Source organism: Python bivittatus, unplaced genomic scaffold (genome assembly GCF_059951505.1).
Source record: "Python bivittatus isolate LINGU-HERP-01145 unplaced genomic scaffold, Pbiv_v1 ctg000330_np1212, whole genome shotgun sequence".
NCBI classification, from domain to species: Eukaryota; Metazoa; Chordata; class Lepidosauria; order Squamata; family Pythonidae; genus Python; species Python bivittatus.
The window spans coordinates 63,071,828-63,099,493 of record NW_028277058.1 but is presented as its reverse complement, the minus strand read 5'-3'; the positions used below and the strand labels follow the sequence as shown (position 1 = coordinate 63,099,493).

General features: G+C 51.4%; 2 protein-coding genes across 2 annotated transcripts in view; both read left to right on the top strand.

The window, feature by feature from the left end:
* Positions 1 to 27,666, top strand: part of LOC103051008 (H-2 class II histocompatibility antigen, E-S beta chain-like) — a 273,476-nt gene that overhangs the window by 24,598 nt on the left and 221,212 nt on the right. The gene's annotated exons all lie outside the window — the stretch shown is intronic.
* On the top strand, positions 15,369 to 22,169 carry LOC103055355 (H-2 class II histocompatibility antigen, E-S beta chain-like). The gene is made up of 6 exons (XM_088141480.1): positions 15,369 to 15,554; positions 16,905 to 17,192; positions 18,484 to 18,765; positions 18,946 to 19,059; positions 19,678 to 19,698; positions 20,560 to 22,169. The coding sequence occupies exons 1-6, from the start codon at positions 15,467 to 15,469 to the stop codon at positions 20,571 to 20,573; spliced, it is 807 nt and encodes a 268-aa protein (XP_087997606.1). The 5' UTR covers positions 15,369 to 15,466; the 3' UTR covers positions 20,574 to 22,169.

The following is a 27,666-nucleotide window of genomic DNA, read 5'->3' as shown; positions in this document are numbered from 1 at the left end:
ACAGGAGAGCTGGTAACCGGCAGAGAGTGGGAAGCGGGAGAGGAGGGGGCTAGGCCCGGGCACCCAGAGCCCAGGCACCCACCTCTGTGCCACACAGAGGGGGGGCAGGCCCCGCAGCCACTGCTGGAGGGCCCGGTTGGGGGCCAAAGCGTAGTTGCAGCACATGGCCTGCAGGGGGCGCAGCCAGGTGAGGATCTTGAACTCCTGCAGGGAAGAAGCAGGAGAAAGGCATTGGGGGGCACTGGGGACTCTTCCTGGGGGGCAAGGGGGGCTTCTCCTCTGCTCCCACCGCATGTACCTTACGGGGCTTCTTGAAGTTGATGCATCCGCTGTTCTGCAGAGAGAGAAAACAAGTGCCCGGTGAGCCCACAGCGCCCAGCCTGGCCCAAGGCTGCCCCCAGCTGAGACTGCAGGTGAGACCCTTGGGGGCCACCCCACCAGCTGAGCCCCACGGCCTGCGCGCAAAACCCCGGGATCCGGGCTGGGCGGCCACAGGCTCAGGAGGTTCATTGCAACTGTGTCGCCTGTGCGATTGCAGGGCAGATCCCTCTTTTGTGTTTTGGCCACGTTCAGAAAGATGGCACAAGTTGAGAACCGCCTCTGGCACCGACTTGCATATGGCCCCCCCTTTCTCTGGCCTCCCCCAATGCAAACTTTGCCTATGGCTTTTTGTCAAAGTCCCGCTTCACCAGTTGAATGGGAGGAACCCTGGACCAACTGCAGCAGTTTTTCTCCATACACACATGTGAGTTTAGTTTAATAGATGAAGAAGTTCAGGTTTTAGGATAGTCTCAAATGGAAGTATTCTGTGGACTATACAGTATACTGGTGTAGGCGTTCATGGCTGGTGTCTGCTGGGTGGTGTTGAGCTGCAGGGTTTAGTCCAGACAACAGATTTCCTGGTGTTTCACCAGCAACTTCAGGTAGCTTCCGACCACCTTGCCTTTGAAGTTACAGGGATCAGAGATTTTAAGCCCTGGGGTTTACCCAGCTTTACCCACCCCTCTTAAAAAAAATTCCCAGATGCTTTTCAGTTCCCAAGGGCCGCCTATAGCCTTGAGCTTTTGCTGGTGGTCTCCCACCCAAGGACTCAATAACTTTGATCCAGGTCCTGCCACCAAGTTGGGCGAACTGAGCTGGTGACTTCATGGGCACCTCCAGGTGGTTTTCTGACCTCTGGGAAGGCAGGGGGTCTTGAAGAAGAAAGGCCTCCTCCTGATCTCAAGACCCCCCCCCCCAACCTCATGCATGTGAAGCACCCCCCACTTTGAGCATCACTCCGCCCTTGCTGAGGCAATACAAAGCCTGTCCTCATTCCTGCCAGATCAGGAGATGACGAGGAGAAGGGTTTGACAGGCGGCTAGATGAAGGACATTGGTCATCTGTCCAGCCCTGCTCTGGTTTTGCACAAGCATTTTACACAGTTCTCTGCTGCCCTCCTGTGGCTGAGCAGAGCCTGACAGGGAAAGTCTGGTAGCCGTGGCCTCCCTTGACGGCTAGTTGGTTCCCTGGGTGGCAACAACCTGCTGAAGGCCAAGCCTGTTCTAGCTGATTAGGTTCTCCGCCTGTGGTTGCCACAGCCTGGTATCCTTGGCCTTTGAAGGGTCCTGGCCAGCCCCTTTGGCCAATCATTGTGAGAGAGGCACGTTCAGCCAGAGGGTCCACTAATGCAGAGCCCGGGTTTTCTGGCTGCCCTGCACCCCCAACTCTTTTTCTTGTAGGGCTGAGTAGGCAGGGCTGGACAAGTGCCTCAGTTTTCACTGGGGCCTGAGACCCAGGTAGTCGAGGGGTTCAAGGCACCAGGCTGGAGACCACCACTTCTAGCCCTGCCTGAAGGGATTCTCTCTCAGCCCATGGAGAAGGTAAGGCTCACCCGCTTCTGAAAATGGTGCCCCAAAAATGGTCTGGACCATTGCAGGTGTCCCCCGGGAGTCGAGACTGCCTTGAAGGCCGAGACGCAGAAGGGAGCGTGGCATAACGTGGCTGGTTTGGGAAAGGGAACCCAAAGCCAAGCTGTGCCTTTCCCTCTTTGCCACAAGCTAATAAAAACAGGGTTCACTCTGTTTACCCGATTTCATATTCTGTTGCTTGTTGTTTAATTTGGATGAAAGAGGGGGTGCTGCTGAGAAACAGAGGGCTGTTGCAGCTAGAAGGACATGATCTGAGATTTGGGTGGCATGGATATTTGTGGTATCACAAAGCTAAAGTCAATGCAGATTTTAAAGATAATTATGTCAGATGTGCCATACTGAGAATATGGAATAGATACAAATCCAGGTTGTGCCCAAAAACACCTTTGTGCTCTTAGCACAAAAAGCATTTTACAGATAAGGAATAATAAGCAAACACCAGTGGCTACCTCATTGTGAGATACCAGAATTGTGTCAAGGGGAAGGTAAAATAAAATCAAGAGAAGAACTGGTGGCAGAGGGATATAGTTGCCAATGGTTCTCTTATTTACAATTATTAGAAAGATTTAAAGTAGACCATAGAATTTATGGTTTTGAATATTGTAAGACTGAGCTGGAATAGAACTATGTACAAATGGTGAACCTGTAATTGCTAAAATGGATAAGCTTTTATTGAAATTTGAAACAGAAGAAGAACAAATGAAAGAATATATGATAAAGTGGGCTACGTTTTTTAGTTATAATATACAAATGGAACAATGGGAAAATATGTGGTTGAAAGGATTGACATTTGTACTATGTTATCATCTTAAAGAGAATTTTTATAAAATACGTACCGTTGGTATATGTCACCGGAGAAATTGCCTAGAATGTTTAAAGGCACTTCAAATTTATGTTGGAAATAAATATAAAAATTCATGTGGACAACATGAAGGGTCATTTTATCATGTTCAGTGGATGTGTAAAAATGCTAGAAAGTTTTGGATACAAATACATATACTGATTCAGAGGATCTTAAAGACTTATATACAATTGAAACCAGAGGCTTTTCTTTTGGGATTGAGGGACAAACAGCTGGGAAAAAGTCATGCAACTTTGTTTTTATACATGATAATGCAGCGAGATTATTGCATGCACAAAGGTGGAAAGATCTGGCATTACCCGCCGTGGAGGACTGGTTGGCAAAGATGGTGGAACTTGCTGAGATGGCTAAACTGACATCTTTGATCAGAGAAAAAACATTATCTAAGTTTATTGCTGAGCGGAAGCCCCTCATGGATTTTTTGCGTAAAACAGAAAAAAAAAATTAAATTTATGGTTTATGGTTCTGATGATTAGAAAAAATAGATCAGTGTTTCTCAACCTTGGCCACTTTAAGATGAGTGGACTTCAACTCCCAGAATTCCCCAGCCAGCCATGCTGGCTGGGGAGTTCTGGGAGTTGAAGTCCACTCATCTTAAAGTGGCCAAGGTTGAGAAACACTGAAATAGATAATAGAAAAAGAGAGAGGTTTTCTTTTTCTAACCATAGAGTAAGAGGTAATTTTTTATTTGTACTTAGAATTGTTGTAAAGAAAATCAGAAACTACTCCTTTCTATTTCTTTTCATTCTTTCTTTTTGCACTTTTGCTTTTTCTTTCTCTTTTCCTTTCTTTTCTTTATATTAGTTCTTGTTAGTTTTTATTTTCTTTTCAAAATTCTTAATAAAAATTATATGAAAAAAGAAAGAAGAGAAGAGAGAAGAAAGAGGAAGGGAGGGAGGGGAAAAGGGAGGGAGGGAAGGCAGGCCTCCTGGGGGACCTCATGAGATGACCTTGTAAGAAAGGATGGGCTTCCCCCTCCTCATTTCCCCCTACTTCCACCCCTTTTCCTGCAGAAGGACCCGAGACGTACATCCCAGATTCTGGATGTTGGTGAGGGCGTTGCATTCAGAGGTGGAGGGAGAAGTGCTGGGGGCTCTGTTATCCCAGAGAACGGATTTTCGAGTGTAGATGGTTTCATCACTCCATTCCCAGAAGAGCTTCTTTTGAGGAGGAAAAAGAACATTTAGTGAGTAAAGCAAATTCCCCAACCTGCTGCCCTCCAGATCTGTGGAAGTATAAACACCTACAAGTTTGTTTGGAGGGTGGCAGGTTAGGGAATGAGTTTTGAGAGTCGAAGCCACTTTATCAAGGAAACATCGTGTAGGGTATTGTTTCCCCTTCCCTGTCTTTTTATACCCATTTGGATCATAAAGGCTTAATGCAATAAGTGACAGAAAATAACCTTTTGGTGGGAAGTGCAGTCTGGCCATGGAGAGGTCTCTTCTGCCCTGCTGGAGATCTTAAGGACACCGGCTGCTAAGGAGCCCCTTTTAACTAGGTTTCCAGCACTGGGCAGGTCCAAGGGGGATAAACAACCTGTTGTGACCCTGTGAAATCATCTTCTCCTTCCCTTCAAGAAACATTCCCCTGCCCAGTCAGTGCCACCCCTAAATATTGATTGTTAGGGCTGCCCACTGCCGCACGGCCGATTCCTTTTCTTTCCGTCTTTCCTCTTGCCTGCAACTTTGCACCTGCGTGTCTATTCACCCTGCAAGGGAGTTGTATATTCGGGGACTGCAGCTTGCTAGATGACCAAGCCTCTTGGTGAAGGATTTGGAGGGTTTCCTCGTGGAAGACCTTTCCTCTCGAAATAAGCTCGAGAATAATATGAACTTGGGGCTTTTGATCATAACTCAGTCTCCTGAGTCCAGGGAGATTATTAGGTGGTTATTATTATTATTATTAGGTTATTAATCAGAGAGAATGGCAAGTGCAGTGATCAAATATTTTAGCAGAGCATCGCACTCTGCCTGGTTCTTGCTTTTCCTCTTTCCACTTTTCCACTCTGTGCTTTGCAACAGCCCCGGCGTGCGTGAGACGTTAACACAAATACAAAATGAACCCTTCCAGGATCACCGTTACCATCTGACAGGTTAGGGGCAGAAGGTCATGGAGAAAGTCCATCTATCTGGTCACTGAGAGTCAATATCCCCTTGAGGGCACATCATCCGTCCATCCAAGAATGCAGCCGCTCCGTTCACATGACATCCTTAACTCTGTTACTGGCTTAACCCATTTTCCAGGTTTGCTTAGTTAACTGACCGTAAGCTGACCGAATGGACTGGGTTCACACAACATCTTAAATCTAGCCAAGGTTAAAATTAATCAAACTTAGTACGTTGGGTGAATGCCCCTGCTAAGCTGACTTGGCTAAGTGTGCTGTGTGAACACCACCTATGTATTTTCTGCTTCCAAGCCATGCAACCAGTTGCTCCCAGAGGAGGCTGACGGGACCTCAGAATGGGGACCGACCCCTGAGTCTTGGACTCCTGCTCAAGGGCTCAGTTGCGAGGCTGCCTCTGGGACACGCACCTGTCAAGGTCTCTTTGAGCATGGCCAGGTCAGGTTCCCAAAATGCGCAAAGACAGCTGAGTAGCTCAAGGCTGCCTTCGGGTCTGTGCTCCTGCCTTCTCTCATCAGGGGAGACACACAGAGATCCCTGAAAGAGCTGCCCGCTGGCCAGCAGACAAAGATCTGAGACCAAAACTCGTGCTGCTGTCTTGATTGAAATATAGGAGTCCCAACAATCTTGTCTTGATTTGCCCATCAGAGCAGATAGAGCCCTGCTGGTTCCTCTGGTGTAAAACCCAGTGTTGCCCTCAGGAAAATGTGGAAGAGCGATGGCACGAAGCAAGGACAGGCTGATCTCTGTCTATAGCCACGGTTCAGTCCCTTGGAAGCTGGTGAGTGCCAGCAGGCTGTTGGGGCATCTTTGGAGGAGCAAGCCAAGCTCTGTGTCCAACCTGAGGTCTGAGCAGTGACCAAGCAAAGCGTATCTGCATTGGCCTCCAGGGCCCTTCCCATTGTCCACTAGGTGTATCCTCTCCAGGAACCCCATCCCTCAGTTTCCCATCATCCGTTGGTGAATGTTGTGGCTGAGGGAGGACTTGAACCAGGGTTTTCCTTCACCTTTGCACCACGCTGGACACGGACCAGCTGTCAGCTGTTGGGAGTGTCCTTGACTTGTTGGGTGCCCATAAAGCTGCTGGGTGATCTTCTCTGGTTCTCCCTCAGGGAGAGTGAGAGGAACTTCACTTTGGGGGAGCAAGCAATGGAGGTCTTTCAGGTGGGACAGGAAGCAACTGGGATCCAAGGCCTGACCTAGAAATCCTATCTCTGTGAAAGCCTTCCCTCAACTCTGTGCATAATTTGGCCCTCTCTCGCACTGGGTAAAAACGTGCCCCAATCAGGTGGTCACCCCGTGGCCAACATTTTTTGGTGACCCAGATGGGACTTCTGCCTGCTTCCGGTTTTGGCTTAAGACAACGGTGGTCATTGAGGAGTAAAGGTGCACCCCATTTGTTGGGAATGGTATCTTCATGGGACCCAACTGTCCAGGCTGGACCAGACCCAAAGGTGAGAGTCGATGAAGAGGGAACGTTGGCAGAAGAATCTCCACCTGAACTTTGAGAAGCATCGGTAATTGTTGAAAAAGGACACACTTGGTGAGCAAAGGCTTTTCATTACTCCATGTAAATCCTCTCAAGATTTGTCAGACCAAGGGCGACAGAAAACCCTGGGTTCGGTAGGGGGCGGTGATGGAAAGCTGGAGGCCCCTACCGATTCCCAGCGGAAAAGGGACGCAAATCGTAGACGGAGGTATGGGTTCTGGCCAGAGTGAAAACAGGAATGGAATAGGAATGGAACGCCTTTAGCGTGTGTCTTGAAAAACCTTTAGGGAGCTGAGTGGCAGAGATCCCCTGACAAAATCAAAGTTGATTTTTTGTGTGCCTGAAAACGTGTGGCCACAGTATCAGTTAGAGGACCAAGTAAAATGGCCACTGGAAGGAAGTTTGGACTATAATGAAATTTTGCAACTAATGAAACTGAGAGCTCTGAAAACACCAGCCTGCAGGGCGTGTAAAATCTTCTTTTTCTTCTTCTGTTTTTGAGGTCGGCCGGTATTCAGCTCAACCCCTCCCTTGGGCCAGAGTTTCTAGAGGCACCAACTTTTGAGAGAGACTATTTTGCAACTGCAATTGTTGTTCTGTTGATGAAGGAGCTGAGGGGATGAAGGTATGCCTGTTAAAACCTTTCTGTCTTGTGGAGGAAGAAAGGGATGACACATAATGTAAAGTGATTGTAAGATAACAGTTAAAAGGCAAAAGGAGGTTTGCCTGAGGTTGGGAAAAAGAAAAAAAACCTATAGAACGCAGTGCCTAGCTGGCACGCATCTTGCAAGTCCTCCCCACAGAGGACCATCCCTGACAAATAGGGAGAAGGCTGAGGGCCAGGGGGAAGGGGAGGGGGAATGCATAGCTTGCTCAGTGAATGCATAGCTTGCTCGCCCCCCCCCTTCAAACCCATGAGCCAGGAGGCGTTTGAGACAGGCCTCCCCTCTTCTGCTGGGGACAGCCATTTGGCATTTTTGCTTAGTTTTATGAGATGAAGGTCCTGAGATGTTTTTTGGAGGAAGAGGGATGTCAGAAAGTGCTCTGAAGGAAAGAGAGAAGAAAATCCCAATTGATGTCAATGGGTAATGAATGCAAATGACTTAGAAAGGGGGCCTGAGGGGACCACAGCTTCCCCCCCCCCTCGTGCCCCTGGTTGGAAAGAGAGAGGAGGTGAATTGTTATTTTGTGCCTGGGGGCCCCTTGCTTGGGGGAGATTTGTTGTGCAGAATAAGAGTAGAAAGCTGAACGCAAAGTCATTTCCATGGGAAAAAAGAGGGGCGGAGAGCACCAGCAAGCTTCTCCTTGTCCTTTTTTCGGAGAGTTGGAATCACGCTCAGGCTGGAGGCAAAAAGAGGTTTGCCACAGGAATCTCAGGACAGTTAATGAGGTGGTCATCTCCCCCCCCCCCCACCTCTCCCTGGCTTGCAACTCCTCACTTAAGATCTCAGGAATTTCCACCTGCTGCTCCACTGATTTATTTTTGCCTCGAATGGGAAAATCCTAACAATGACAGCCCCACTCTGCTTGGAAACCCGAGGGTCCATACTGAAGGGCATTATTTTAGTACACCATTTTATATTCTCTATATATTTTATAGAGATATAGAGATGTTTCACATGATGTATAACTATACCTGTAAGAGTGCCCTCTATTCTAAAGGGTTAACTTACTTTATAAAGAGCACACCATTCCCCTACCCCATCTCCCTTAGAAGCAATGAGCCAGAGGCCTGTAGCCATAAATTAATTCCGTACCAGGCTGGTGTTCGGCCGATGTCCGGAGAGAAAGGTTTGGGATTCCAAAGGAGAGATAAGAAGGAAAAAAAGTTAAACTTAGATTCAACTTTCAGGGACCACCTCAAGCCCTCCTTAGACCATCCCCCAAACCCCACGTATGGATATAGGGGAATGTATCACCTGCAAACATTAATGGATGTCTATAAAACTCTGCCCCTTCATGGATCACTGCCTTGTCGTGGCGAAGGGGCTTGCGTAACTCAGAGAAGCCATGAGCTACGCCGTGCAGGGCCACCCAAGACGGACAGGTCATGACAGAGAGTTCTGACAAAATGTGGTCCACTGGAGAAGGAAATGGCAACCCACTCCAGGATCCTTGCCAAGAAGACCCCATGGACAATGTCAGAAGGCTAAAAGATGTGACGCCGGAAGATGAGCCCCTCAGGTCGGAAGGTGACCAATGTGCTACTGGGGAAGAGCGGAGGGCAGTTCCAAGTAGCTCCAGAAAGAGTGAAGCGGCTGGGCCAAAGCCGAAAGGACGTTCAGCTGCGGATGTATCTGGAAGCGAAAAGAAGGTCCGATGCTGTAAAGAACAATATTGTCTAGGTATCTGGAAGGTAAGATCGATGAACCAAGGCAAGCTGGATGTGGTCAAACATGAGATGACAAGATTGAACGGCGACATCTTGGGAATCAGCGAACTGAAATGGACGGGAATGGGTGAATTTAATTCGGGTGACCATTATATCTACTACTGTGGGCAAGAAACCCTTAGAAGAAATGGAGTTGCACTCATAGTCAATAAGAGAGTCGGAAAGGCAGTAATGGGGTACAACCTCAAAAACGACAGAATGATCTCAGTGAGTATCCAAGGCGAACCATTCAACATCACAGTCATCCAAGTCTATGCCCCAACCACTGATGCTGGAGAAGCTGAAGTTGACCACTTCTATGAAGACCTACAACACCTTCTAGAACTAGCACCAAAAAAAGATGTCCTTTTCATCACAGGGGATTGGAATGCTAAAGCGGGAAGTCAAGGAGTAACCGGAATAACAGGCAAGCTTGGCCTTGGAGCACAAAATGAAGCAGGGCAAAGGCTAATAGAGTTCTGTCAAGAGAACAAGCTAGTCATAGCAAACACTCTTTTCCAACAACACAAGAGACGACTCTACACATGGACATCACCAGATGGTCAATACCGAAACCAGATTGATTATATACTTTGCAGCCAAAGATGGAGAAGCTCTATACAGACAGCAAAAACAAGACCAGGAGCTGACTGTGGCTCAGATCATGAGCTTCTTACTGCAAAATTTAGGCTTAAATTGAAGAATGTAGGGAAAACCACTAGACCACTCAGGTATGACTTAGATCATATTCCTTGTGAGTACACAGTGAAGGGGATGAATAGATTTAGAGGATTAGATTTGGTAGACAGAGTGCCTGAAGAACTATGGACGGAGGTCCGTAACATTGTACAGGAGGCAGCAACTAAAACCATCCCAAGGAAAAAGAAATGCAAGAAAGCAAAATGGCTGTCTGATGAGGCTTTACAAATAGCTGTGGAAAGAAGGAATGCGAAAAGCAAGGGTGAAAGGGAAAGATATCAGCAACTGAATGCAGATTTCCAGAGAATAGCCAGGAGAGATAAGAAGGCCTTCTTAAATGAACAGTGCAAAGAAATTGAGGAAAACAATAGAATGGGGAAGACTAGAGATCTCTACAAGAAAATTGGAGATATGAAAAGAACATTTAGTGCAAAGATGGGCATGATAAAGGACAAAAAAGGCAGGGACCTAACAGAAGCAGAAGAGGTGGCAAGAATACACAGAAGAACTCTACAAGAAAGATCTTAATGTCCGTGATGTCCACGCTGGTGTGGTCACTGACCTTGAGCCAGACATCCTAGAGAGTGAAGTCAAGTGGGCCTTAGGAAGCATTGCTAACAACAAAGCTAGTGGAGATCACAGTATTCCAGCTGAGCTATTTAAAAAACTAAAAGACGATGGTGTTAAAGTGCTGCACTCAATATGCCAGCAAGTTTGGAAAACGCAACAGTGGCCACGGGATTGGAAAAGGTCAGTTTACGTTCCAATTCCAAAGAAGGGCAACGCCAAAGAATGCTCAAACTATCGCACAATTGCACTCATTTCACATGCTAGCAAGGTTATGCTCAAAATCCTACAAGCTAGGCTTCAGCAATACCTGAACCGAGAACTACCGGATGTACAAGCTGGGTTTCGAAGAGGCAGAGGAACTAGAGATCAAATCGCCAACATTCGCTGGATCATGGAGAAAGCACGAGAGTTCCAGAAAAACATCTACTTCTGCTTCATTGACTATGCAAAAGCCTTTGATTGTGTCGATCACAACAAACTGTGGCAAATTCTTAAAGAGATGGGGGTACCAGACCACCTTACCTGTCTCCTGAGAAATCTGTATGCGGGCCAAGAAGCAACAGTTAGAACCGGTCACGGAACAACCGATTGGTTCAAAATAGGGAAAGGAGTACGACAAGGCTGTATACTGTCACCCTGCTTATTTAACCTATATGCAGAGTACATCATGAGAAATGCCAGGCTGGAAGAATCACAAGCCGGAATTAAGATTGCAGGGAGAATCATCAATAACCTCAGATATGCGGACGATACCACCCTCATGGCAGAAAGTGAAGAAGAACTAAAGAGCCTCTTGATGAGGGTGAAAGAGGAGAGTGCAAAAGCTGGCTTGAAACTCAACACTAAAAAAACTAAGATCATGGCATCTGGACCCATCAATTCCTGGCAAATAGAAGGGGTAGAAATGGAAGCAGTGACAGACTTCATTTATTTGGGCTCCAAGATCACCGCAGACGGAGACTGCAGCCATGAAATTAAAAGACGCTTGCTCCTTGGGAGGAAAGCTATGGCAAGCCTAGATAGCATATTAAAAAGCAGAGACGTCACCTTGCCGACAAAGATCCGCATAGTCAAAGCTATGGTTTTTCCAGTAGTAATGTATGGCTGTGAGAGCTGGACCATAAAGAAGGCTGAGCGCCGAAGAATTGATGCCTTTGAACTGTGGTGCTGGAGAAGACTCTTGAGAGTCCCCTGGACTGCCAGGAGGTCAAACCAGTCAATCTTAAAGGAAATCAACCCTGATTGCTCATTGGAAGGATCGATAATGAAGCTCAAGCTCAGATACTTTGGTCACCTAATGCGAAGAGAGGACTCTTTGGAGAAGACCCTGATGCTGGGAAAGATTGAAGGCAAAAGGAGAAGAGGACGGCAGAGGATGAGATGGTTAGAGAGCATCACTGAAGCAATGAGCATGAGACTGAGCAAACTCAGGGAGGCAGTGAAGGACCGGAAGGCCTGGCGCAAAATGGTTCATGGGGTCACGAAGCGTCGGACACGACTTAACGACTAAACAACAACAATAAAACTCTGATGTTTGCTTTGTGAGGTGCGATTCCTTCGACATTCCCTTCTAACGGGTGTTGATTGGAGTCACCCAGCTGTGTCTTGATCAAAATACATCTGTTATCTTAAAGAAGCTCGTCTCAAGTCTCTTTATTTGGCTTTATTGGAACTTGGGAAATAAAAGGTGCCATACAATACGGGAGGGCGGTTCAACTGGAGCAGACACCAAGCGCACCGTTTCCCTGCTGACCTTCTTGGGACAAGCCTTAGCTCAGACTCCCTCACCCAGGCGCCTTGTCTCTTTGTGGGCTACCGGAGAAGAGACTCAGCCCCTCTGACGCTGTGCCAGACTGGAGCACAGCCTTGGGGCAGTTTAGACCCAAGCGCTCCTCAGCCCCTCCCCAGCCTGCAGAAGAGCCAGGCCACGGGACTCAGCAGGCCTTGTCTTCTGGTTAAAGAAGCGGAGCAATTCACTTGGGCCAGCCTGTAAGCCACACTCAGCGGTGGCAACTCTTGAGCGGGAAGACGGTCACTGGATGACGCCAAGTTGGACTGCGTTTCATTTCAGTGGTGGCAGCTGCAGTGTGATTCATAGAAGCAGCAAGGCAGACTATGTCACTCGATGGGAAACAGTAAAAAACGAAACAAAACTAACCCTTTGCCCCAGGAGAGCGGGACTTCTGGCTCCAGTCCAAGCTCTCCAGTCGGTTGATGATAAAATTGCTAATGTCCACCTCAATTTTAAAGATGTTTTTGGAGTTTTGTACGTGCACGGGGCATTGTGGAAAAAGCAAGGACCGTTCACAGCGGCTGGAACTGAAATCAAATAAACCCCAACCGTATTAATTTTGCTGGGAATTGTATACTTTCTTACGCAGGTGGCTGTTGTGCACTGCAGAGCCCATCAGAAGGAACGGATCCTACTTCCAGAAGGCACCGAAGAGCGGATGTGGAGGCGACAGCAGAACGGCCGCCCTGATGGATCTTGGAAGAAAGACGCCATCTTACCGGCGCTCCCTTGGCTCTAGGCTGGGGAGCATCTGGAGATGAGGGTGGCTGTTGGGTTGTGCCCTGCCGGAGACTCTGCCCAGAACATGCCTCCCTCCAGCTATTAGTGACGTCCATCAATCCTCAGTCAGCACTAGCTGAAGCTGAGCAAGTTGCTGTGGGTGTTTTGTGCTCGGAGTGACCTTAAAATTGTTAGAAAGGCACTCCCGGTGCCCAGCCTGGAGGACCGGGACCTGGAGAGGCGGAACAAGTGGACTTTGGGCCAGAAAATGGCCCAGGACTTGGGTTTATATTTTTTTTCTTTATATTTTTTAAGTGGGCAAGAAGTTGCACGCCTTCTGGAGCTTGTTAGTGGATGGGCTGAGCATGCTAACCAGACCTTACAACGCACATTTGAACAAATGCCCAGACGTTTTGCATTTAGACCTCTTTTGACAGGTGAAATCAGTCCCAGGGATGAGTTGGATTCTGTTTGGTAAAATTTCTAGTGGCCTCATCAGCGGCGAATGGTATTTAAAAGTCTGTCACTGGAACTGAATTTGGGAGGCCAGACGTGGTTTCTTCGTCTGCTGTTTTATTTTCTCCTCTCGGGTTTACATCGACCCACCAGACCGTGCCCCCTGGCGCTGGTGCGCATCCTTTCCAGCCAGGATACTGGGTTGCCTTGAGGATCTGGAAGGACGTGCCATTGCAGCCCGAGTGGGAAGGGCCTACCAAGTGTGGCTGACTACCCACGCCTCTCTGAAGCTTGAAGGGGTAAGCCTTGGATTCGCCATTCCAGGGCAAAGGAGACAGGGGAAGCCGTCACTCCGCCGGGACAGGGTGGCAGCCGACAGCGGACTACTGAGCCCGTAGAGGACTTGAAGTTTCTTTTCAAAAAGCAATAGATGGGAGGAGGCCCACAACCTGCTCGCCTCACCCAGCAGGATCCTTTTGTGGCCACACGAAGAACACGGTTGCAGGATACAGACAGGGACTTGGTTCACAAAGCATTTGTGTGTGAGCAAAGTCTCCCTACAGGAGTACTTAAACTTTATGCACAGGTCTGCAAAGATCAGCAGGACGAGCAGCAAAGCCAAAGTTTTTCCTCATCGGGTGTGTAATCCCTTCATCAGTTTTGGACAGGCTCCAACAGCCGCAAAATAGATATGATCTGGCACCACGCACCCAGGAGTTTTCCTGATTGCCCCAAAGATCTCCGCCATGGCCGTGATGGCGTGTCATCCTGCAATTACCAATGCCCTTTTTGGGGCTGCCCAGGAAGCCAGCTAAATATAACGTAAAGGGGAAGTATATTATATCCCTGATATCAGACATTCAAAACCACCCCCCATAATTCGACTGGGGTATGTATTTTAGGCTCGAATGGTCCTTCAGGATGAATTGCATCCCAAAAACGCACCTCAGCTTTGAATCAGCCCCAGCAATATCATAGCACAGGCTTTAAATTGGCAAAAGCATCATCAGAGCCCTTGACAGATCAAACCTTGGGGAATTATCCAGCAAGAAATTATCCCGTGTGCAATTTCACAATTAGTTTAAGACCCCGGCCTGACTTCAACTCTATCAATTAATTCCCATTTTGCTGACATCACTGGACTGCTGCAAGGCGCTCTACCTGGGGCTGCCTTTGGAGAGTGTTTGGAGGCTTCAGCTGGGCAGCAAGGGCTGGCACAGGCAGTCCGTGGCATCTCTTTCTGGGCGCAGGAGACATGCCCCTGCCTTGGCTCCCGCCTGCCTCCAGGGGTGATTCAGGGTGCTGGCGGTCCCCTTTAAAGCCCTCCACAGATGAGGGCCGGGCCGCTTATGGGGCCACCTCTCCCCGGTTGTCCCATCTGGTCCAGCAGGAGGGGCCCATTGGGAGCCCAGGAGGAGAGCCTTTTCTGCCGTGGCCCCTGCCTGTGGAGCAACAGCCTTGAGGAGATCAGACTGATCAGACTGGCCCGATCCTGCTGGCCTTTCGAAGGAGCCCGAAAGGCCCGTTGTGTGCCTGAGTCTACACCCCACCCCCTTTATGGACCCCTTCATTTGCAGCCCCTTGAATGGTTGCTCTGTGTTGTGTTGTTGTGTTGTTCGTAGGTATGTGTTTATTACTGATGCAGGCTAGATAATCAAGAAAGGTAAAGAGTATCAAAACAAAGTCCGTATGTGCTCCGTTGGTTATGGAAAGACCTTCAATTGTTCACACAACACCCGTCACACAAGCAGAGGGTCCACTTCTGGCACAGGAAACAGCTCAACCCGGGATATGGAGCTGCTCAGATGCCCGGTCGTTTTAGCCCAACGAAGCTGGTCCTGAGATCCCCATGGCCACCCCCCCCCCCCCCCGCTGCCACCAGAGGCTGATTCCTGCCACCCCACCCCCCCGATGCCCAGGCCCTTCGCCTCCCGGAGGTCAGGAGGAAACCCCGTTTGGCCCAGAGAAGCGCCCAGATCGGTCCCCCCAGTTTTCCCAGGAAGGACCAGGTGCCCCTTTGGAGTCCCAGCAGCCCCAGCCTGAAGTCCCCCCGGAGCCTTAAGGAAGCTTCAAAGGGCATCTAGTCCACCCCCTCCAGGCCCCCAGAGAAAAGGAGAGCCCGGCTGAGAGTCCTGTGGAGGGCAAAGGAAGGGGAGTGTACCGTCTGAGCTGGCAGGGGAGCTGATGGCCCCCAAGACTGAAAGGATCCCCCTTCCCACTTTCTCCGCTGCTTTCTCTGCTCCGAACTATCTCCTCCATGGGGCGAAATCAAGAGAGCCTCTGCCCGGAGACTGATGACGCTGCAGGAGGGAGAATTCCCATTGGCCCCTCTGCTCTTCTGGGCTTTCCCAACGCTGACATTTGAGAGAAAAAATGCTCCCTGCCCCCAATCCAGACCCACCGATTCCGCCTCTGGGGCTGGAAGCATCTGCTTCTGTCTCCTCTCTCTTGGGGGCTGCTTGTGGGGCAGCATCCATGGGCTCTGCTGGGGTCCCCCTGCTGCTGCTGCTGGTGGGGGCGCTGTCCCGGATCCCTGGAAGCGAAGGGGGGCAGGAGCCCCCAGGTAAGGGGGGGTGGGAGGGGGAGTAGGGGGCTGGGAGGGACCCCCTGATGCTGTTGGGGGGAGGGGGGAGAAAGGGGCTGGGACCCCCAGGAGTGACTGTGTGGAAGGGGTCGAGGGCAGGAGAGGCGGGAGTCTGCAGGAGCCTCGATCTCGGCGTGGCCTCTGCCCCTCCCTCCCCACACACCCCCCAGGAGGACCGAGAGGGACCCCCTTCCCTGGCTATGGCCGAGGTGGGGAGGGGGTCGTGGGAAGGCGGCCCACCTGGGATCAGAGTCAGACCTTCCGGCCCCGAACGAGACCCGGATCCGGAGCCCCCAAAGTTTGTCGCCTTGAAGGAGGAAGGAGAAGAAAGTGAAAGAGAAAGAGGGAAATCGCGGCGTTTTCGGTCCTAAATCTGCGCAAGGAAAAGCCGCGTAAGAAAAAGATGCATTTGGGAAAAAACCTTTTTGCACCTTCAGAAACTTCACTTTTTCTTTATAAATCTCTAATTAGAGGCTTTTAAGGTCAGGCAAGAGTTGAATTGAGATCCCTTGTTGGGGGAGCCTCTGAATTGGGAAAGGAGACCCAGCCCCCCCCCAATAATTCCCCATAGCGGAGTCAGGACCTAGAGGGGAGGGAGGAAGGATGTGGGGGGAGGAGACTGGAGACCCCCCTTTGAGTTGCTCCTGGGGGCTGAGGAAGACCGAGGTATGGATCTTACTTTCGCTGCAGCCCTGAGAGTTTCTGGGTCTCTTCACCCCCTCCCCCCATATTTCCTGCCACTTTTGGGGGGCAAAGAGGCCCCACCAGGATCCAATGTTTCCTGCAGAGAGTAGGGCATTCTGCTGCACCATTTGCGCTTCTGCCTGCCTTTCTCCAGGGTGGGAGGATGGAGGGGGCCCACCAGGAAGCTCCTCCCCCTCCCCCTCTTTCCTACCCCCCCAGACCCCCAGCAACTCTCCATCTCCCCCAGGGACCCCCACTGGGACCGACAAAGCTCCCCCTCCCTCCTCCAGGGGGCATCTTGAGGGAGCAACAGCCCTGCGGGGTTGGCCACTGGTGCCGAAGGAAGGCAATGGAGCTTCTCCCGCTTGGGGCGGACTGGGGCCCTTCCTCCCCACATCCCCAATGTTGGGGAATGGAGTGGATTGGGCCAGGGGTCTCTTGGAGCCCCAGCAAGGAACTGGAGGGGGCTGGGAAAGGCCCCCCCATCCCCCTTCCAGCTGGGCCCTCCAAAGGCCACCCCTCGGTCTCCCGCAGCAGGTCTCCACCCCATTCCCCATGTTGGTCCCTCCTCCGCTGGCGGCTGGGAGCGATGGGCCCTGGAATCCTTCCTGACAGCCCTCCTTCTCCTCCCCCTCCTCCTCGCAGCCCATTTCTTGTACCAGACTAAGCATGAGTGCCATTTCTTGAACGGGACGCAGCAGGTGCACTACCTGTACAGGGACATCTACGACCGGCAGGAGATTGTCCGCTTCGACAGCGACGTCGGGAAGTTCGTGGCCCTCACCGAGTTCGGGCAGCCGGATGCCGACTATTGGAACAGCGACAAGACCTTCCTGCAGTACTTGAGGGGCTCCGTGGATCGCTTCTGCCGATGCCACTATGGGGCTTACACCTATCAGGCGGAGAAGACACGGCGTCTGATTGGCCGGAGAAGTGAGTCTGGGAGGGGGGGCTTGCCGGGGGGGGGGAATGCCAGCCCCTCCCCTTTCATTCAATCCTTTAAGGTTCTTTATTTAACTACTAAAATTAATCTATACATTTTGAAAATGTTTTCACTAAAACTGTCAGATTTTAGATTTTGGATTTCTGCTGATTAAATCTGTTCCTTCCATTTTCTTGCTAAAAGTATTTTCCCATTCAGGAGAATTTTCTTGTAAAAAAAAGAAAAAAGCAGTGTCATCACTTTCAATTTGAAAAAAATGCCTTCTTTTACCCCTTTTGGAAAGATTTTTAATGTTCCAAGATAAAAATGTGCTTCCGGGGAAGGAAAAGCCACAAATGTATTATTTATCTGAGTGTCAACCAGACTAGATCCCAGGTCTTCATTACAAATAACCAAAATGGAATCGTCTTAAGTGTTATTAATGCTTAGTAAAAAAATTCATCAGTAAGAAAGACTATTAACAAACTACTCACACAAGGCACTAAATAGCCAACTATTGAAAAATAAAACAAAAGACCCAAACATCTCTTGCAGCCCCCCAGAAGCCGAGGCTGCCGGACGCAGCGCCAGAGACGCCTCTAGGGGGAGAAGGAGGGCGGGTGCCCCGTTTACAAAATAGCGGAAGATGCAGAAGCATTTTGATTTTCGCAGCCGAGGAGGAGAGAGACTCAGCCTCGTCTCACCCACTGACGTCTTCCTGGAAGGCCACAAGCTTCATTGCTCTCCCCCAACTCCCTGACCCAAAGGCTGAAGGGCACAAGGACCCAGGACAGACCCCGGGAAGCCTCCCGAGACCCCCTTCCAGGCTGGAGGGAGCCCTGAAGGACCCTCTTTGGGGGCCCATCCAGCCCTCCCTTCATCCATCCAAGAGTTGTGCCAGTTTGAGCCACGCTGTGGTTGGCACTTTGCCCCTTAAATCTTGTTCTGCTCTTTTCTGCTTCTTTCTCTGTGTTGTCCAGATCATGCAGGATTTTATTCCTTTTCTGGAATCTTGTATCACTGACCTTTTAGTCTTCTGATGGCCTTTTTGAGCCTGGTCCGAATCTGCTTAATTCTCACCTCGTCCAGAGTCAAATTTAACTGACTCAGCAGCAGACAGGAAAGGCTGCAGAAGAGGAAATTGGAGTTTTTCTCCCTCTCCAAATAAAACTCTTGGAAACGGGACCTGAAACCCAGAAACTTTCCAAGGCTAAGACGGACCTTGGCCTGAACTGACCATTTTGCTCTTCCATCCTGGGCCCTGTTGGGTCTCTCACGTCCCTCCTTCTCCCTTCCCTCCAGCCAAGCCCACCGTCACCATCTCCTCCACCAAGACAGGCCCCGGTTCCCCCAACGCCATCCTCCTCTGCACCGCGACCGGCTTCTACCCCCTGGAGATCGACGTCCAGTGGCTGAAGAACGGGCGGCCGGAGAAGGAGGGCGTCGCCTTCGGGGAGGAGCTCCAGAACGGGGACTGGACCTACCAGCTCCAGGTGCTGCTGGAGACCCAGCCCCAGCGTGGGGACGTCTACGCTTGCGAGGTGGGGCACGCCAGCCTGGAGGCCCCCGTCACTGTCCAGTGGGGTAAGCCTTTCCCTTCCTCCCCTTCCCTGCCCTCCTGGTCTGGGGACACCATCGTGCACAGAGAAGGGGTCATCGATGGGGTGCTGGAAAGACCCTCCCTGTGCGTCAAGCCAGAATGGCCCCCCGGAGGAAGCTGGCCCTGATCCTGCTACTCACGCGAGGCTCCTTCTCCTTCCCCAGAGCCACGTTCCTCCAACGCTGCCAAGAGCAAGCTCTGGACGGGGGCCGTGGGGGCCGTGCTGGGGGTGGTCTTCCTGGCTGTGGGGCTCTCCCTCTACCTGAAGAGCAAGAAAGGTGAGTCCGTGGGGGGCTGGGTGAGAGGTTATGGGGAGGGGATCATCTAGGGGAGGCCTTGCATCTGGATGGCAAGGTGGGTCCTCTTGGGCCCCCGAATCCCAAGGCTGAGGGTCTCATTGGGAAATTGTTTGGAGACATTTTTCTTCCTGGAGGGGCACAAGGGACAGGAGACCCCATTTGGGGTGGTGGTGAAGGCACCAGGCTGGAAACCAGGAGCTGTGAGTTCCAGTCTTGCCCTGGGCACAAAGCCCCCTGGGTGACCGAGGGCCAGCCATTGTCTCTCAGCCCCAGGAAGCCGGCAATGGCAACCCCCTTCCAAAACCTTGCCAGGGAAACTGCAGGGACTAGTCCAGGCAGTCGCCAGGAGTCAACATTGACTCAAAGGAAGGGAAAAAAAGGGGGGGGGATTTAATGCAATATATTATAGGCTGTAGAATGGGTGCTTGACCCCATAAATGCTACAGCCCTTTATTTACTGATTTATCAAACTTATAGGGCCACCCACAGAAGTGACTGGGCAGCATATAGCAAAAGATATAAAACAATAAATATGTCAAAAACAGTCCTATGAAAAAGATTAAAAAGTTCTGAATGCGTCTCTCTCCCTTTTTCTAGCAACTCCCATCCAACAACCAGGTGAGCTTCTTCTATTCCCCCTCCATTAATTAAAAAGTTTTTCTCTTTCTCTCTTCTCCCAAAAAATCTCTCTTAAGTAACTGAAAGAGCCTTGAAGGACCCGCAAAGCCTCCAAAGATTTTCTGGACTCCCCAAATCCTTTCCAAGGTTTTTGGTGGCTTTTCCTTGCAGGGACCCCAAAATGTAACACAATCGCACACAAGAGGAGCACACAACACCAAAGCCTCCTCCAGGATGTTTCCCCATTTCGAGAAATTGCAAAAGGGAAGGGAAAGAGGGGGGCCATTCAGGCCATTGGGGGGAGGGGAAGGGAGCACCCCACATTTGTGGGCTGCCCTTCCTGATCCCCCACCTCTTTTGACCTTCCACAAAAGCTCCGGCCAAGGGAGTCCAAGCTGGACACCAGACACCATTTCTGACTCCACCCTCCGAGCAGCATCTTCTCGGTTCGGTTGAAGTATTGGGGGGGGGGGTAGGGAGGCCTCCTCTCTTGATTAATCCTCTAATTAAGCCAATTAGGGACAAATTCCACCTTGTCAAGGTCAGGCTGGAGCCTCCCTTTGCAGCCCCTCAGCTGAACCAGGACCCCCTTCGAGCCCCGGAGATGAGATGGGGAGGAATCCCTGGTCCTTCGCGGCCTTTCCCCCCCTGAGAGGGGCGGATTCCCCCTCCATCCGGGCCCTGCCCATCATCCACCCCCTGAAGGTTGGGCCTGCCTGGGAAGGGGGGGGTGAAAGGGAGGGGGAGGGGAAGCCCACCCTGTGGGTTTTCTGCAGACTCTCCAAAAAAACCTTCAACCTCATTTACAGTGAAGCTTTTACTGCATATTTTAATTGTCTTCCCCATCTCTTTGTTTCACAGCCCTCATGAGTTAATCCTGCTATCCCTTCCTGCTCTCAGATGCAAAATAGCTGAAGCATTTCAGCACCTGATGGATTTCTGCCTTTTTTGCAACCCTCCAAGGATGCAGCTTCAACACTGGCGAGAGGAGGAGAATCGCAGCTGGACCTTCTCCTGCGGAGACCCACCAGCTTCCTTTCAGGGCCTCTCTGTCTTTTGAGGGAGGGGGAAATGGGGAGGGGGTGGAGACCATCCAGTCTGCCCCCAGGGACTCCTGGCCTGCTTGTCCCTCCAGACCCCCAATTTCTCCTGCTCAGCACAGACCCCCCTTCAGACCAATGGCTGCAACCCACCCACCTCCAGCCACTTAACCGCAAATCCGTCTGGCACTTAGCCAAGCCTGGAGGTCACCAGATCCAGAGAGATCCAGATGTTCCACATGTACCAGCCACCCTGGGATCCCCATTTCCTGAGGAGTGATCTCAGGGATCAACTGGTCTCTGCCCAGCAGAGCCCCAACCTCTTCCCCTTCCTTGGACCCACCCCTTGTTTCTCCATCTCGTCCCTCCTGGCTTTGAATGTGCAGGAGATTCATCTTCTTGCTATTCTCCTCTGGGTCAATTCCCTTGGCCTTTATTTGCTATAAAACAATAAACTTTAGACTGTAGGAAAACCCTGGAATGATGTCAGCTGATGCTGTCCGAAAAGTCTGGTCTCTCTCAGCTCCATATTCCCTCCAGGTCAGATGCCATTTAATCAGCTCCCTCCATCCCCGAATTTCTGATCCTCCGCAGAAGGGGAGAGGTTTCCCACCCACATCTATAGGTCTCCTTGCCAGCGTGGCTCCTCTCATCAGAAGGGGGCTCTTCCTTTGGAGCTCCTTCCTCGCTATCTACATTCATACGGATTCTCTCCAGGGTGGATCCTTTGAGGAAAACAAAGAGGAAGCCCCTGATCCCTTCCCTGCTTTCAGCACCCATGTTGGTCGTCTCTGATCCCGGCTCCAGGGGGTGGACACGAGTCCAACTTATCTTTTGGATATTTTTCCACAGAAGGGCGTTTCCCTCTCCTTCCTGAGATTCTATTTTATGAAGAAGAAGAACTGCCGTGTGATAATTTTTCCCTAATTTTATTTCACTTGATTTTGGTCCCCCCTGATTTCCAAATACCCCTTTCAGGGGAGGCTCCCTTGTTTCTGCTGTTCTTGTGTTGGGTTCATTTTCGTCCTCATTCTCCTCCGCAGCCCTCCCTTGGGGAAAAAGAGGCAGGAACCCATCGGGAATATCAAGGTCCAGATCCACTGCTTGGCCTGGCTGAATTCAGCTCCTGCTCCCACCTTTGGAGGAATCCCGGATTAGTTTTGCATTGCGAGGCCGTCTCAGATCACAGTTGGGTGCCTGTGCTGGGCCATTTTGTCCTGGTTGTGAGAATAAAGCTGCATTTCCTCCCCTCTGAAAAACCATCTGGAGATGAGGTGGGGCGGAATCAAAACTGCAATGGGGCCAGGCGGAGGAAGACGAGGCCCCACTGCAGGAAGCGACGGTGGATCTGCTGAGCTTCTCTTGCGCAAGAAACGCCGATTAAGGCCTGCCTGGTAGGGAGGCGTCAGGCCGGGCTTCGTCCCATGGCTGGGGAAGCTGCGCCTGTTCAATATCTGTCTGGGGAGCAAGGGGGCCCATTGTAATACATGCTAAAATATATGATGGAAGGAATCCCTTGGTTTTGAAGCAGAGCATACTAAATGTTGAAGTAAACCCAAAGGGTTTTCTATTCTTGTGGGGCAACCGTGTGGCCCCATTGCAAATATAAGACCTACAAAATGTTTTGAGCCCATTTCCGGTCCTTCCCGAGCAACCGTGGACAGCCCTGCCCCATCTCACGCAGGAGAACCTCGCAGATCCTGGAAGAGGCTCCCCAACATCTCCTCTCCCCAGGCAAAGTGCACCCCACGCCTCCCTTCCTCTTCGGGGCCCCGGTTCTCTCAGCTGCTGTCCTCTGGACATCCTTGGGCCTGTCCACCCCCCTCCAAACGTGCCATGGCCAGTCAGGGCACCGAGCAGAGCAGACCTCCCTGGCTTTACACGAGACTTCCCTCCTTGCAGCTGAGGATCGCATTGGCTTTTTCTGCAGCTGCGTCACCCTTGTGGCTCGCACTCTGCTTGCGATTTGCCAATCCCAGCATGGCCACCGTGATTCACGTGACCCGTGTTGCACAGCTGAGGATCCATGCTGCCCCTCATGGGCACACCAGAGCACAGAGATCCCAAGTCCCACATAGCCAGGCAAGACCAAGGAAGCAAGAGAGGCGCAGAAACAGGAAGGCCTCTTTCATGCTCATTGGGGGCAAATGGAGACTCTCAGCCACGGCATCCCACCCAGCATGCGCTCTCTGGCTTCATCCAGGTTCCTTGTCCCTGAGGCCAAGTTGCCCTTTCTAGGATCACCTGCCAAAGCACTCGCGTTCGGCCTCCTGAGTTCCTCTGCCTTCTTTTCCTTCCATCCCTTTCCCAGAATCTCTCACGCCTGGGTAGGAGTTTGCAGAGACCAGCTCTGCAGGAGAGGTGGTGGATGGAGGCCCCAAGAAGATGTCAAGCTGCCCCCAAGGCCCCTCCCTTCTCCCCAGCACCCCCAGACCTTTGTTACCACATTGGGAGCCTCATGTTGGCTTGTTACCTGAGGAGGAACACGGAGAAAGGGGCTCAGCCACCCGCCCGACTGACGGTCCCCGACCATTCCAGAGGAAGGAACCAAGGCACAGGCAGAGATGCCGTCCAGCGTTGGCCAAGCCAGATTTCCCACCTTTCCGTGCCTGCTCTGCCCTGTTCAACATGACCAGACCTTCCAGGGGACTTCCAAGGCTGGGTCTGGACTCGAGACGGGCCATTGGCGGCAGCTTCTGAATGGCACAAAAGTTGGGGGAAAGGAAATTACTGGCATTTCCGGCATTTCCGGCAGGAAGACCAAAGCCTGACCATGTCCCTTCCAGCCTTACCATTTTTGCATCGAGGCGGGGGGGGCGTGTTGTTTTTTTTTAATCTGCGCTCAGTCGTTACCGACTCTGCAGTGACTGCTTTGGACGGGTCCTTGCAGTTTTCAAGGCAATCGTTTCGGAAGTGGTTTGCCAGAGCCTCCTTCCTAGGGCAGAGCCCAGCTGGTGAGTGCAGGAGGCGGGGTTTCCGTTGCTTCGCACCCTTTTCAGGCGAGCGCGGTTTCACGCTTACCGGCAACTGCTCCCGACTCCTTTTTGCAAGGCGCCGCCAGCATTTTTCCTCCCACCGGAGTGAGAGTCCCCATTTATCTACTCACGTGAGTTTTCGAACTGTTGGGTTGACAGGAACTGGGGAGGAAACAGGAGCTCACCCTACTAACGCAAAGGCTGGACTCGAACCGCTGAAGCGGCGACCATTTCTGGCCGGCAACTTTCAGCGTCATTAAGCCTTACCATTTTTGCATCTGGGGGGGGGGTGTTACTAAGCCTGAAAACGGGAACCAAAGGAAAAAGGCTCCCGGTCTCCACCACAGACCCCAAGGAGCACCCAAGGGCTGCTTCAATGTTGCTCCAGCTGGAAGCAGAAGAACAGCCGGGGAACGGGCAGCGGAGCACTTCCGGCCAAGGCTTTTGTGCCAGGCTGACGGACTCCCTTCCCCGCAGAGGGGCACGAAGTGCTGGGAAGGGGTTCTTCCGAACCAGTCAGATCACGGGAAACAAGTTTGGGCACCCAAACCAAGACCAGGTGAGAGGAAGAATCCCACCCCCCGTGGCTGTGCTCTGAAACAATACCGAGGACTAGAAAGTTGGGGAACAAGTCGGCTCAGCCGGTCCCGATCATGAGGTCACGGGGCCAGTTTGGGGGTCATCCCTCAGCCTCCCCCCAGCAGGAGCAGAGGCGGAGGAATCCAGAGGGAGGGGCAGTCCCGAGTCTTCTGGAGAGCTCCCTCAGTGGTGGAGAGGCACCGATGGCCCCAGCAGGTCGCAGTGAGGTGGGGGTCTGGCCCCACACAGCGGGGCGCTCACTCCGAGAGAGGCGATTGAGCTGCAAAGGAAACATGGGTCAGCGGGAATCGGGGGGCAGAGACCCCAGAGACCCTCCCCTCCAGGCCCTCACTCTGCGCAGCATGAGATCACCACGGTGGGCTTGCTGGGTTTGGCGGGGGTTGCTCCCTAAGAGGTGGCTTGGTGGCAGAGGAGAGCTGGTAACTGGCAGAGAGTGGGAAGCGGGAGAGGAGGGGGCTAGGCCCGGGCCCCCAGAGCCCAGGCACCCACCTCTGTGCCACACAGAGGGGGGGCAGGCCCCGCAGCCACTGCTGGAGGGCCCGGTCAGGGCCAAGGTGTAGTTGTGGCACATGGCCTGCAGGGGGTGCAGACGGGTGGGGATCTCGAACTCCTGCAGGGAAGGAGAAGGAGAAAGGCACTGGAGGGCATTGGGGGCCCTTCCTGGGGGGCAAGGGGTCTCTCCTTGGCTCCCACCACATGTACTTTACGGGGTTTCTCAAAGTTGATGCTGCTGTTCTGCAGAGAGAGAGACCATGTGCCCATTTAGCCCACAGCGCCCAGCCTGGCCCAAGGCTGCCCCCAGCCGGGACTGCAAGCAAGACCCCTGGGGGGCCGCCCCGCCAGCTGAGCCCCACGGCCTGCATGCAAAACCCCGGGATCCGGGCTGGGCGGCCACAGGCTCAGGAGGTTCATTGCAACTGTGTCGCCTGTGCAATTGGAGAGCAGATCCTTCTTTCGCATTTTGGGCACATTCAGAAAGATGGCACAAGTCGAGAACCGCCTCTGGCACCGGCTTGCATATGGCCCCCCCTTCCTCTGGCCTCCCCCAATGCAAACTTTGCCTATGGCTTTTTGTCAAAGTCCCGCTTCACCAGTTGAATGGGAGGAACCCTGGACCAACTGCGGCAGTTTTTCTCCATACACACATGTGAGTTTAGTTTAATAGATGAAGAAGTTCAGGTTTTAGGATAGTCTCAAATGGAAGTATTCTGTGGACTATAGGGTGGTACCTCGGGTTACGAATTTAATCCGTTCCGTGACTCTGGTCGCAACCCGATTTGTTCGCAACCCGAAGCAAATTTTCCCATAAGGTTCAATGTAATTACCGTTAATCCGTTCCGGCGTCCGCGGACCACGCGTCAGGGGCGGAAAAACGGAGCAACCAACCAAGGGGTGGCCGGCCCAAAGGTCCTGGGGTCCTAGAGAGTCCACTTCTACCCTTCCAAACCTTTCCTCGGAACCCCTTCCATCCCAAAAGGAGGAGCGAGTGAAGGGGCCTTTCCGGTGCCTGGGTCTGCAGGGCTCACGATCCATACTGGGTCAACCAGAACATCATATGGCTTATCTGGGGGGAGATAACTCTATATAAACCCAGCAGTGATATTTGTTAACCCGGGTTAGCATATTGCCTGGATGCAGCCCACAGGCCACCAGTATTGGCTGTGGCTCAGTCTACGTGACCCCGACTGGCAAACTAATGAACTCTGTGTGGAAGGCTTGGAAACCTTGCTGAGAAGCAGATCCCTTATAAACGCATAAAAAGTCCAACTCTGTTATCCGCTGTGACTCCCCAGACATCTGGGGACTCTTGCACCTCTCCTAATTCCTGGCCAGCATCCACCAAGGAGCAACGTCAGGACCTTCTGGGTACAAAGCATGTGCTGTCTCTCACAGAATTATAGGAGGGGGCCAAATGTTCTCTTCTGCAGCCAGAAGCCCTGGTCAACGTGGCAAGCCTTGTTGGATCCAGCAAAGGCACCCCACTCAGAAGGGTGCTCAGGTCAGAATTTACTGCAAAATGGGCGAGGAACAGAGGGCGAGAAGGCAGGCACGTGGTTGTGGCTGATCAACAACTCTTGCATCTCTTACTCTACACGCCTGTGGAAAATGACAGCTACATAGTTTTCAGTGTGCAGTTCCAAGGCAACTGGTTGTCCCAGTGCCACCGAAGGGGTCACACCTCTTTGACCTTCTTGAATCCATTGTTTGGATTTGTCACAGCACAGAAGGGTTTTCCTGTGGGAGAACATTTTCTAATTCACCCACAGTTGGGGCATCTTTCTTCCTCCAAATTAAGCTCATCAGAAGAACTTGCTAGAGTGGACGTGGGCTGTGGGTGCGGAGGGGAGAGATAACTGTTCAGCCACCACCAAGTCTGGTGTTAGGCACTAGCCTTTGTTTATTCATTTACCCAACTTTAGAGAACCAAATTAACTTGAGACGAGGCTGATTTTTAGCTAACAGAAGTTTATTGGCCAATAAATATTCTGGATGGCTCATTCAACACAGTGGCAACGTGTTGAGGAGAACCACCCCTTGCAAAGCAAGTAACAAAGATTTTATAGGCATCCACAATGTAATCAGATAGTACATCCCCTCACACCCATACAAGGGAATTTTTGGGATGACCCAGGGAGGAGTAAAGGTGGATCCTAAAGAGGTGAATCTAAGTTGAACTTTTTTCTTCTGGTTACCAAGGGAATAGCCCATGTCGGTCCTTATCTCTTCTTTGTTCCTCTTTGGAATTTCTTCTGGCCTTCTTTGTAACTTCTTTGGAATTCGGTGCCTCTTCTGGCAACTTTCCTTTCCTGGCCCCAAGCTGGTTTACAGCTTGCTTGGTTCAAAGACAGTCAGGCATCTAACGGCTAATTGCTTCTAAAGGAAGTGGGGTGGGGGAACGCTGTGCTCTCTTGGAAGGCAATCAGGCATTCAGCAAAGAGATAAGGTGGGGAAAGAAACGCTGGGCTCTTTACAAAGCAAGTTAATCCTTTATAAGTAAGATAGAGTGCACTGTCACATGCATGTCCATACATTATGAGAGTGTATAAAATTGTGTATCAAAACAATGCCCTTCATTTCCTCCCTTTGCTTTTGAACATAAGATGCTTCTTATGTATGTGATTCCACTTATACGTTTTCGGAAGAAAGCGAAGGATCATAAGTTTGGCAAATGTTTGGGCTTGATTTCTGGGGGCTGCAATTACAGTCAAACCATCAATCGTGGAAGCAACAACATTTCGTATAGGGGGAATTAAGCAAGGTAAAAACAGGAGTCCAACAAAAACCAATAAAATCATTAACCATATGTGTTTCCAGTCAGAAAAGCGATCATGAAACCATCCAAGATTTAGCCC

Coding starts and splice junctions, on each gene's coding strand:
- LOC103055355 (XM_088141480.1), top strand. CDS start 15,467: ATGGGCTCTGCTGGGGTCCCCCTGCTGCTGCTGCTGGTGGGGGCGCTG. Junction 18,766..18,945: donor CCCCGTCACTGTCCAGTGGG/GTAAGCCTTTCC, acceptor CTCCTTCCCCAG/AGCCACGTTCCTCCAACGCT. Junction 19,060..19,677: donor CTACCTGAAGAGCAAGAAAG/GTGAGTCCGTGG, acceptor CCCTTTTTCTAG/CAACTCCCATCCAACAACCA.